This window comes from Oncorhynchus keta, chromosome 1, assembly GCF_023373465.1.
Source record: "Oncorhynchus keta strain PuntledgeMale-10-30-2019 chromosome 1, Oket_V2, whole genome shotgun sequence".
Taxonomy (NCBI): Eukaryota; Metazoa; Chordata; class Actinopteri; order Salmoniformes; family Salmonidae; genus Oncorhynchus; species Oncorhynchus keta.
The window spans coordinates 70,344,826-70,356,904 of record NC_068421.1 but is presented as its reverse complement, the minus strand read 5'-3'; the positions used below and the strand labels follow the sequence as shown (position 1 = coordinate 70,356,904).

Sequence of the window (12,079 nt, the reverse complement as noted above, 5' to 3'; positions counted from 1 at the left end):
TTCCACACAGGTGTTGTTAATTAAGCATTTAACATCCCATCATGCTTAGGGTCATGTATAAAATTCTGGGCAGGCCATTATTTTGGCTACCATGACTATGCCCCCATAGATTAACAATGCCCCATCCACAGGGCATGAGTGGTCACTGAATGATTTGATGAGCATGACAATTACGTAAACCATATGCCATGGCCATCTCGATCACCAGATCACAACCCAATGAAACATTTATTGGACATTTTGGAGCGGCGCCGGAGACAGCAGTTAACAAAACACCAAATGATGGAATTTCCCATGGAAGAATGTTGTCGCATCCCTCCAATAGAGTTCCAGACACTTGTAGAATCTATGCCAAGGTGCATTGAAGCTGTTCTGGCTTGTGGTGGCCCAACATCCTATTAATACACTTTATATTGGTGTTTCCTTGATTTTAGGACTGTGAGGAGGATGGCTATGGTATGGTATAGGGCCTTTGGTATTGGGGTGCTGTAGGATGGGCTCCTGGCTGGTGTTTGGCTAGTGACACACAATCTCTCCGTGGAAGCACAGGCAGGTGTTCTGAGTGTGCAAATGACGGCCACCTTTACCTGGTAATGGTCACATCTGGCCACCTGTCAAAACTGATCAAACCCATTTACTCTGAATCGCCTCGCCTCCCATACTCTCCCAGGATGCTTGCTGTGCTAAGCAGTTTACCATATTGACTGCACAATGACCCTGGCCATATATTTACTAGTCACAGGGGAGCCCAGCCTCTGTCCGGGTCTAAAATGCATTTAAGAACTTCTCAAGAATAATCGCTGTTCTATAGACTCAGAGGAGGCATATAATGATTAATATCACTCACTACACTCCTATTCAGACATACAACTAGAGGACTCCTTGTACAGTTAGGCTAGTAAGCAGAGGGTCATTTCTCCCTGTAGAGTGAAGTCAAAGTATACCTACTCAAAAGCAATGTCATCCTAAACAATAGGCAAAGCCTTTTGACAAACACAAAAAGGCAGGCATGTTGTGTCTGAACAGAATGGGTCTTTATTTATTCAGGAAATTAAAGAAAACAGATTGTAATCAACACCCCATTTAAATACAAAACAAAAATTAAAATAGACATGATATTAATTTTGCATATCAAAGAACCATTGAGTAATAATTACAATCCGAACACCTCATAAACCACTTTTGTGAATTCATACACAAACTCCGATTTAGAAATGAGTTACTTTAACAATATTACAAATATTTAGCTTAAAAATAATTCAAATTGAAATAATATCTTAGCAATTGGCATCTTAAAATTATATATATTTCCACATAAAAATACAAAATAATATCAATGACATATAATATGAAAAATTATTCCAAGTATTCTGCTTCTATTAAATAAAATAAAAAACAGAATAAAATTAAATAGAAATATGCATGAAAACTTCTCTCCTTTTGGTAGCAAAACACTATCCAAAATAACTACAATCATTTACATCAGTACAAAGATATCTGGATTGAAAAATAGTTGCAATGAAAAAAAGGGGTTTCTTTTCTGACAGTAAAAAATGACACTGTGGATCAGAAATCTGCAAAATATGCAATGAAAAAAATAAATCTGCATTAAAAAGGTTTACACTGTAATTTTTACTTTTTATACAAACATTAGAAACAGTATTGCACGTCACAACACATATTCGAGGTTAATCAGCCTTTCAAAATGTGTTATATTCAAGTTTCAGAGCATCTATGAGGAGAGGCACCGCAGCCCTCGATGCAACAGGGGGAGAATCTCAAGTGTCTTCCATGAATATAATAGAACCCTCAATGTTTCCTTCCTTCAAATAAAAGGTGTAAATGTGTACTTGTATATTAACCATATTGATATATTAAAACAGTCATATATTGATACATCAATTACATAATTATTTGTTCAAATCTTTTGTTTATTTTTGTCTTTCAACAGAGCCAGACATAATTAGAATATTAGGGTCACTAAAATGTGTGTAATACTACTACTACTACTAATAATAATAATAACCTATTGAAATAGAAAAATACAATCAAAATCAAATAGTTATTTGTCTACAAAAATAGTGAAATAAATATGATTCTTACAAAAAAAATGACACACATACAAAGTAACAGTGTTCAACTTAGAAAATAGGACCCATTACTCAACAAACAGCACAAGGAGTCGTGTTACATGTCAATGGTGACAAAGTACAAGAGAGCTCTGTTCTGTTCTGAGCACAACACCAACCACACCACGAGAGCCGAGGCCACCGGGACAAAGAACAAACAGGGTGGGGGCTTAATAACGATCCTTCATTTGCTTTGAATGGTTGCTCATCTTTTTTTGGCCACCATTTTCTCTAGAGCCAATCATCATAGCACAGTACCCTGTGGCACTTCTTCCTTCTTTCAGTTGACAGAGAGACTGACAGACAACAGGACCCCCTACGAATACATTAGAACATATTAGAATACTGCTTCATCCACATAGAAAAACCTAAGACCAATGCCTCCTCACACAATTTCTTAAATAAGTCATTATGAAAAAATAAAATCATCTGGTAGAATTATAAATCGGTAGAAGTTCGGCAGAACTGAATCTTTTAAGAATGATTAAATTGAGCAAAATAGGTTGTTGCCCAAACCATGTCTGCATTGAATCAGCTGACTAACTGGTAGGGTGAAAACGAGTCAAGAATCAAATAATCAGAGGGAAAATATAGAAAAGGTAGTGCATAATATATTATCAAAAGTGATTAGAGAGGCAGGGGACAGAGAGGGGGTCCCAACTCACAAGTTAAAGACATGAACAAATAAACAATCTAATAGGTGAATAAATTAACATAAACAATCTTATATCCATGAAGTAGTAGTAGTGACAGTACACACTTGACCCCTGAACCACGTCTAAACTGCATACCAAGGACTGACTCCACACCAGGAAACACAATGACACAAGGATAACAGGGATATTATACTGTAGAGATACAGACATGTACAGTACCAAACAGCTGGCTAGTGCACCAGCAGGTCATTGCTCACAGAGAGACAGGGTCACAGTTAGATAAACAAAGAACACAGTTATTCATATTCTGCAGGCCAATTTTTTTAATTAAAATTATTTCCCCATCACTGAAAATATATGAGAGAGTGTGTCTTTGTCATCTTGCATTAGCAGGACATAAAACTCGATCACTTTCTACAGGTCTGGAGTCTAATAACTTGTAACTACAATATGTATTGGAGCCTGGTTGTTTTGGAGAACAGTGTATCAAACTGAGTAGCCTGATAACACAACTCAGGAACAGATGTTGGACAGACGCTTTCTTACGGATCCTTCTCTTGTTCAACATCTGAACAGTGGTTTAAATTGGCCAACTAGCCTAACACATGGCATAAACACACATCTCCCAGTCTTATGCCTGTAGAAATCAGATCCAGCCTGGCTTCTGTGTATGCTTTCGGTCTGCAAAGGGTTATGCTACATTAGAGTAACCTCTGGAACTATACAAAGGTGAGGAGGATAGGAAGGGTGAAGGCAAAATGTTGTGATGTTCTCATTCTCCTCTAGTTTACCTACATTGTTACTAAACTAAAACCTCATTCCACACACCAACAAGATCCACACAGACAGCACAGACACGACACAGACACGACACAGACACTAACCACTGACTGAACGCCACTCTCAGCTTCTCAACAGGGTTCATTACTCCATACAAACCACCACATCACAAAATGGTGGCATCCACTAGTTTAGAACCAATATCGCTTTTCTTGTATAATAAGTATGTAAATGGTTCAAACAACAGATCAACATCAATGCATGCAAGATTTTTGAATGTTAAGTCGTTTTCATGTATTTTCCTTTATATTCATTTTTATATATATATTTTCTTACACCTAGGCTTCTGACGTTTTTGTTGTTGTTGCTATTCAAAGTAGGATTTGAGTGTTTTCTGTTATATAGTTTCTGTAGTTTGTTTTTTTATCCTACATGTATTGGTTAAGTCTATCTTGCATGCAAAGGGTGTATAGACACAAACATGCACTTCAATTTTCACATTCTATTCTTCCATGGCAAAGGTGGCCATGAGTGTGTGAGTGCGGACTGCATTTCATTTTTCAAGATTCCGGTTTATAGCTGGCGTTAATATATACCACCTATACATCTATTCATATATTATATATAGCAGCAAAGATTCTAATATAGCTTGTGATTAAAAAGGTTAAATAGAATTAATAAAAACCAGATTAATATTTTGAGGTAATATTTTTTCAGGTCAAAATGAGAGCAAAAATAACCTCCAAATTTTTGTAAATGGCTTCCCTGATGGGAAAAAATAACAGATTATTATCAACAATAAAAAACAACAGTTTGTTTTGTGGCAGAAATGTATCACTTTTATGCTTACTATCGTTTTGTTACCTTTGGTAAATGACCTGGGGCAGGCGTTCAGATTATAGAATCAAGGTTTTCCCAGAAACAAGGGCACGCTACACCCACTAGGGGGTGGCTAGCAGCAGACAGACAGACAGACAGATGGGCTGCTCCCATGCAAAAACATTCTCATATCTACGTTAAATCTCACATATAAAAATAATTTGAAAAACCTACAAAAAATCAATCTCTTTTTAAATCTCCTCTTAAAAAACATTAAAGTACCACAAAAAAGTTGTCAGAGCCTGAGATGTGAGGGGGGTTTTGGTGAAAAACTGAGGCTTGTAGTGTTTGGCTGCTACAAAAGATATATATACTGTATACTGTTATGTACTCTATACTGATAGCTTAGGGTAAGAGGCAGAGCGATGCACTTTTTCCTGCCTGGTGATGTCTCTCTTCCTTGACCGTTCCTTCTGACCGTGTCGCCATGGTGACGTGTGGTCGCGTTCCTCTTCAGTTCCAGCGGAAGTGGATTTGGCGTGGGCGGTCAGCCCCCTCTTTGACCAGCGGCTTGTGGAATTCTCGGCCGGCGCGGGAGTGGATGTTAGCCCAGCAGAACTCACAGTAGTACTGCAGGCAGGTCACGTTGGCGCAGAAGAAAGGGGCAAACTTCCCACCGCAACGCGCACCCTGACACTCATCACACAGCTGGTCGTCCAGAACATAGGGCTTTACCTCCACCTGTAAGGGTACAGGGACATGGAGGGGATGAGAAGAGGAATACATAGAGATAACACAGGTACTGAGAGAGCAAGAGTGTATAAAAGGGTGCATAATATACCTAAAAAAGAGAGAGAGAGAGAGAGAGAGAGAGAGAGAGAGAGAGAGAGAGAGAGAGAGAGAGAGAGAGAGAGAGAGAGAGAGAGAGAGAGAGAGAGAGAGAGAGAGAGAGAGAGAGAGAGAGAGAGAGAGAGAGAGAGAGAGAGAGAGAGAGAGAGCGAGAGAAGAGACTGGAAATGGAACTAATTCAATCAGCACTAATAAGCTTTCTCCTCTCCATAGCAACCACCGTCAGACTATCTGCGTGTGATGCTATTGGAACACACACTGTTTTGCTTTGAACCACAAATCCTCACGACGACTGACTCTCTCACACACTCACTCTCTCATTCTCTCTCTGTATCCCTAGGAAATCAGGAGGAGAATGTCTCCAGCAGGATTGTGTGGTTAATTAGATGGGAAGTGGAGGGAGGGAGGACTGTACCCTCTTGTCAATGTCTCCATGTTGCAGCTGGACAAATCTGGCGCTGATGGCAGCGATGTAACTCTGCTGATTGGAGAATGCGACGCGCCCCGCACCTTTGGGGTACTTGAGCTCTGGATCGGTGTCGATGCCAGCATAGCAGACCCCCCCATAGAGACGGTCCATAATCATGGCCAACTCCACTGAAGAGAGATGAGAGAGAGACGGAACAGGAGAAGAAACAAAAGAGTAAAGAGTGGGGGGAGGAGATGGAGAAGTGACACATGGGTAGATGGTTAAGGGGTGAGAGAGAGAAAGTGGAGGAGGGGGTTGTCAGATTGTCATTACATAGGGAAAACATTGGCCGCTCTCAGGTGCTCCTTATTACTCAAAACACAACATCTGTTTATCTACGTATTTCAACATCTACCATCACCAACACAAACATCCCAGTCCAATTACAGAGTAGATCAACTAGAGGCCCAGCTGAGATGTCATGTGGATCTGATAGAGGGAGATGAGGGAAGTGTTTACCTGCTCTGAGAGGGCGGGGGACCCCTCCTACGAAGATGGTCTTGCGAGGATCCAGGGGCTGAGAGCCGTCCATCACAAAGTCACTGTCACTCAGGTTCCACGGACGAATCTGGACCTGGAGACACACACACATCACACATATCCCATACATTGAATAATCGCAAGATGGAATTACACTGCGTAGGTGTTGCTAGTCTCACAGATGTCCTTGCTGGTGGGAATGGCTCTACAGAGAGCTGGGTTTCTGTTGGACTCACAGGCTTGTCTTTGATGGTGGGGCTGGAGACACACAGGTAGAGCTTGCCGTCCTCCTCCATGCAGGCCTCGATCAGAGCCTGCACTGAGCTCTCTTCCTGGAACAGCAGGAAGGCGTAACCTAGGCAACACACACAAGACACTCTCAGGAACAGGACAGCATATACAATAGTGTGGGGTAATACTGCTACAAATACACTGAATTATTTCAATTTGAAAAAGTACTATATACAGACTTTGTAGGTTAGTCATCTGGGAAAGAGGATGTTGGTCAACCAGCTGTACTGTCTCTTCCAGGAGTCTCAAGGCCATTATTGATTGCTACCAGCCATATTTATACAGTATACAGTGCGAAAACATACCTTTATGACATACATTTATTTCAATTTCAGTTAAAGAAAGTCTGAGGTGAGCTTTACCTTTGGGGGGGAAGTAGGATTTGCTCTCAGCCTTGTGTGGCCAGTCCACCACCAGGTGGCCAAAGCGCCGGAAACTGTTGGTGATCTCATCTGACGAGAGATAGAAAGAAGAGGCGAGAGGAAGGCAGATGTGTGAGGAGTAACGGGAGAAGGAAAAACAACCTTTCATAACAGCATATCAACTGATTCACTGAACGAACAACACTGTGTTATGCTCTTCCTCCTCTCACCTTCATCTATGTCAGGGGGCAGGCCGCCCACAAACACTTTGCGTGAGAAACGCTCGATGCGCTCCCCGTTCTGGTGGGGGTAACAGTTAGGGCCAAGCCCTGGGATGCCCTGGTTACCGTGCCCATCATCAAGGAGGCTGTCTTCAATGGGGAACAGGGAGGAGCGGCCTGGAGAAGAGGGTGTCACAGGTCAGAACACCTGCAGACATGGACAATGACCTCCACATAGATACACACATGCATACAATACATACAGTCACATCACAAGCAGATGCACATACTTCTGCTTTGCCAACAACAGAAGCAACCAACCTGCTGTAGCTCTGTTAACACCCACTGACAATTCCTAGATTGAACACATTCATGGATCCCAATGTCTTAATGTTATATAGAGATAGTATAATTATAATGAGTCATGATAAATGAGCGGGGTCCATAACAACATGTGTAATGGCTGTTTACATCTGTCACCAGGATTTGTGCTGAGTAGCTACAAGATAAAGTACAAGCATAAAGTGATAGAGGATTATGTCCAATGTAGTATTTATACTGTAAATGTGCTGTAAATCCAAGACACGCAACTGTGAATACTCCAGCCAGAGCTCTGTGACTGACTGACAGACAGTAGACAGAGAGGACAAGCTTGAGGTCTGGTAAGGAAGCTGTGGATTCACGTTGTTACCATGGGGCAAAGCAGTAGCAGTAGTCAGAGCAATGGACTGAGGTAAACTAGTGGTAACCAAGCCTGAAACCTATGGTTTCCTATGGCAATGTCTGGATGTAAACGTGTTGTGCAGTATTCATATACGTCTGCAATTATATACTGTAGTGACCTTAACCCAACACCTAGCGACCTTGTCTAGAGATTAGGGTCTCTTGGAGTAAAGACTAAGATGTTGGGGCGAGAGTCGCTTGGACCTGGGTTAAAATCTACCCCCTTAATCCACTGCAATACATTCAAAAAGGAGCAACTGCTGGTAAAAATGCTTGGGATGTCATAGTAAATGATTTAGATTGACTGTCAGTGGCGATCATGTTGACACTATGAACCCTGAATTGTTTGTATCCAGACACTGTTTTGGCAGCTGCAGTTCAGTAGCGTTAAAGCATGCTGTGTGGTGGATGAACACGCAACACACATGACATGACACAGACTGCACGTCACATGAAGGCGGCTTTACCTCGACGTCTCCCATAGCTCCTTGCTGCATGGAAACAAAGTAAAGAGTGGTTTTATGCCCTGCAGACATTCCTCGCAAGGTAAAGTATCCCCAGACCTGGTACTACAGACACTACAGATACTATGACCATTATTTACCCCGACCCCATTCAGCCCCTCATCATCTAACTGCATAGTTGGAGTGTCATGAAACCTTATTATCGTCACAGTATTGACATCATGTTGAATAGTTAGGTATATGACAATGTGTCAAGCAGGAATGTAGGCAATATATTGTAAACTGGACTAGGCTGACTACGTATGAGGAGCAGCCTAATGGAAACGACACCAGTCTTCTCCTGACATCTAGTCATGTGACCTAGCCTACATAAATAAGCTAAGTGACCTAGCCTACATAAATAAGCTAAGTGACCTAGCTACTACACCAAGTCATGTATAAGTCATGTGACCTAGCCTACATAAATAAGCTAAGTGACCTAGCTACTACACCAAGTCATGTATAAGTCATGTGACCTAGCCTACATAAATAAGCTAAGTGACCTAGCTACTACACCAAGTCATGTATAAGTCATGTGACCTAGCCTAGATAAATAAGCTAAGTGACCTAGCTACTACACCAAGTCATGTATTAGTCATGTGAGTTATACAACTAGGCATTCCACCTTGTCATGTGAGCCACACTACTAAACATTCCTCTTCAACATCTCAAGCCCCAGTAGGATTACAACAACAATGCATATCCTTCAACAGGAGACATGTTTACTACACTATTACAACACACAGCACAGCCAAGGAGAACCAACACTACTAATTTAACAAAAGCAATCCAGCATAGTCCACTATAGAGAAGGATATATCCCAACACAAATGAAGTTCAGAAAAGCGTGACAGGAAGGTCAATCCCATACTAGCTTCTCGATCTATAGCCTGGTTGAGTCTCCCTAACGAGTCATGATATGGAAACATGAACACTGGGCCATTTCTAAATGGTGATAGTGATGGAAGAAGACACACAAGCTGGTGTTGGCCAGGAGAGATAATTACCATTGAGCATGAGCAGGCCGTCAGCCCCGGGATGAGGGCATCCCACACGACCTGACATGACAGAGACACACACACACACACACACACACACACACACACACACACACACACACACACACACACACACACACACACACACACACACACACACACACACACACACACACACACACACACACACAGGGATGAGACTCTCAGCAGATGGAGAGGACAGGTTGAGGACATCAAGGGCACGGCCATGTACTGTATAAGGAACAGAAGCACCACTGTCACATGACAGCCTACTGAGCTGTAGTATCGGAACAGAACACTGAACAAAACCCTCTTTTCCACGGAGACAGCTTGAGCTGACAAAAATACAACAACAACAACACAACACCCTGAATAGATTTGGGTTAACCCTAATGAACTATCAGAAGCACATGTCAGCTATTTATGTTATCTCTACATTCAATGGGAAGAATTGCAGATGTGTGAACAGAGAAAGAAGAGATGCTGGCAAATGATCCGATCTCCAGTTAAAAAATCAGCAACCCTATTTCCACTGCAATGTAAGCATCTCCTATGCCCAGTTAGCTGAGCTCATTTCTAAAGTCCTGTGAGGTTAGTCCTTGTCTTCTGCTTCTGTACTAGCAGTCTGGGCTATAAATGGCAGAGCCCACTCTCCCCTCCTCTACACCCTCTTCTCACCCTCTCCTCCTCACCCTTCACCCTCCTCTGGCTGTCACACAGCGTGTGAAAGTGTGTCTAAATGTAGTCCTCCTCTGGTTCTCTGTGCTGTGAATAATGGCCTATTCCCTCACCATCGGCTCCAGAGTCACAGTCAGGACCAGAGGACTATAGGACAACACCACACCCACTAATACTTATGGAGGCCCACGTTGAGCCAACTTCAACATTTAGACTAGTTTATGAACAATAATAATAATGAATGTTGGGGAGTAACTGATTGTTATCTCATGTTATCTGATTAAAAAACTGTAACTTTAATCAGTTAAATTACCATGAAAACATTTGTAATCAGATTACAGAAAACTAGATGATTACTTCTTGGATTAAATTTAAATTCAGAAACGATGCTTGTGTAAAAAAATAAATCTTTCTGTTTTCCCAATTATATTCAATGGGGCGACAGGTAGCCTAGTGGTTAGAGCGTTGGACTAGTAACTAAAAGGTTGCAATGTAAAAAAAATCGTTCTGCACCTGAAAACACTGTTCCTAGGCCGTCAATGAAAATAAGAATTTGTTCTTAACTGACTTGCCTAGTTAAAAATTCAGCATTAAATAAAGGCACAAGTTTAAAGTTTTTCCACCTGAGCGACTCTGACCACAATCCAGAGAACACTATGATGATACACCAAATGCATTTGATGGATCCTTTTTGACTTCTTCTAATGCCTGTTAAGGGGATAGTAATCCAAAAGTAACTGATAGTAACCAGATTACGTTACTAAATTTGGGTCATCCAAAAGTTACATTACTGATTACAATTTAGGACAAGTAACTAGTCACTGTAATGGATTACAATGTGAGGGAATGTGTTGTTTACTATAAATGTCAATCTAAACTTTTCGGGTCCCTGTCCATGGTTTAGACAGTAAGTATGGTCCCAGTAAGTATGTTGACGCCAGTGGTCATAACTATGTGTGAAGCTAGCTAGGTAGAAGTCATTTTTACACTGACTACAATGCACCTGCTTAGAGTATTTTCTAAAAGTCCAGTAGCTGAGCTGAGCTGAGAGGAGAGGCCTGCCATGCAACTGTGTGTCAGCCCTGTCTCTGTCACTCTACTCCTGGGCCAGCCCTGTCTCTGTCACTCTACTCCTGGGCCAGTCCTTTTCTGTCACTCTACTCCTGGGCCAGCTCTGTCTCTGTCACTCTACTCCTGGGCCAGCCCTGTCTCTGTCACTCTACTCCTGGGCCAGCCCTGTCTCTGTCACTCTACTCCTGGGCCAGTCCTGACTCTGTCACTCTACTCCTGGGCCAGCCCTGTCTCTGTCACTCTACTCCTGGGCCAGCCCTGTCTCTGTCACTCTACTCCTGGGCCAGCCCTGTCTCTGTCACTCTACTCCTGGGCCAGTCCTGTCTCTGTCACTCTACTCCTGGGCCAGCCCTGTCTCAGTCACTCTACTCCTGGGCCAGCCCTGACTCTGTCACCGTACTCCCTGTCCCTGTGAGGAGTGTTCCTATCCTATCAGGACAGAGAGTGCTGCAGTGCTGCCTGACTCCTGTCTGTCCGTGTGCCCCAGGTTAGGTTAAGCAGTAGCAGTAGCAGCAGGATCAGGGCTGTAAGGTCATTTAAAGGCACAGCCGGTTGTGGAAGAAAAAAAACATGCCTGTAGGAGGGAGCAGGAAGCCTGTCAGTGCCTTGGAAAAGGGTATACTTCACCTCATATGCATTCCCTCTAACCACTGTTCTCCCTAACCACAATCACAATGACTTTCCCCATTATACAGTGAGTCAGTAACTAAGTAAGTATGATAAGTAAAGACAGTGAGAGGGAGTAAATAAGTAGTCTCACCCTTCATTGGATCTTGCTCCGCCCGCATGATGTCAATCAGAGAGCTTTCCAGGGAGTGCATGTTCAGGCTGTCGTACATTCTAGAGCGTTCCTAAAACACACACATACAACAAGCGGAAGGAACCTGCAGTGTTCTGGCACATAGGTATGGGTAATAAAATATGTGGGTAGCATAGGTATGGGTAATAAAGTCTGTGGGTAACATAGGTATGGGTAATAAAATATGTGGGTAGCATAGGTATGGGTAATAAAATATGTGGGTAGCATAG

The 12,079-nt window shown here is 42.3% G+C and overlaps 1 protein-coding gene across 4 annotated transcripts in view; it reads right to left on the bottom strand.

The window, feature by feature from the left end:
• Window positions 1–1,018: 1,018 nt before the first annotated feature.
• The window catches only part of LOC118374299 (cytoplasmic polyadenylation element-binding protein 2-like), a 33,942-nt gene continuing 22,881 nt past the window's right edge, over window positions 1,019–12,079 (bottom strand). Inside the window, exons 3-11 of one of the 4 annotated variants that reach the window (XM_052460009.1) lie at window positions 11,811–11,901; window positions 9,290–9,340; window positions 8,247–8,270; window positions 7,066–7,233; window positions 6,836–6,925; window positions 6,419–6,537; window positions 6,162–6,276; window positions 5,649–5,830; window positions 1,019–5,125 (exon numbers count right to left, since the gene is read on the bottom strand). In XM_052460009.1, coding sequence (XP_052315969.1) covers window positions 4,898–5,125; window positions 5,649–5,830; window positions 6,162–6,276; window positions 6,419–6,537; window positions 6,836–6,925; window positions 7,066–7,233; window positions 8,247–8,270; window positions 9,290–9,340; window positions 11,811–11,901 — 1,068 coding nt within the window. In that variant the 3' untranslated portion in view covers window positions 1,019–4,897. The remainder of the gene's footprint in view (window positions 5,126–5,648; window positions 5,831–6,161; window positions 6,277–6,418; window positions 6,538–6,835; window positions 6,926–7,065; window positions 7,234–8,246; window positions 8,271–9,289; window positions 9,341–11,810; window positions 11,902–12,079) is intronic. The other 3 variants (XM_052460015.1, XM_052460021.1, XM_052460025.1) reach the window with 3 other exon arrangements.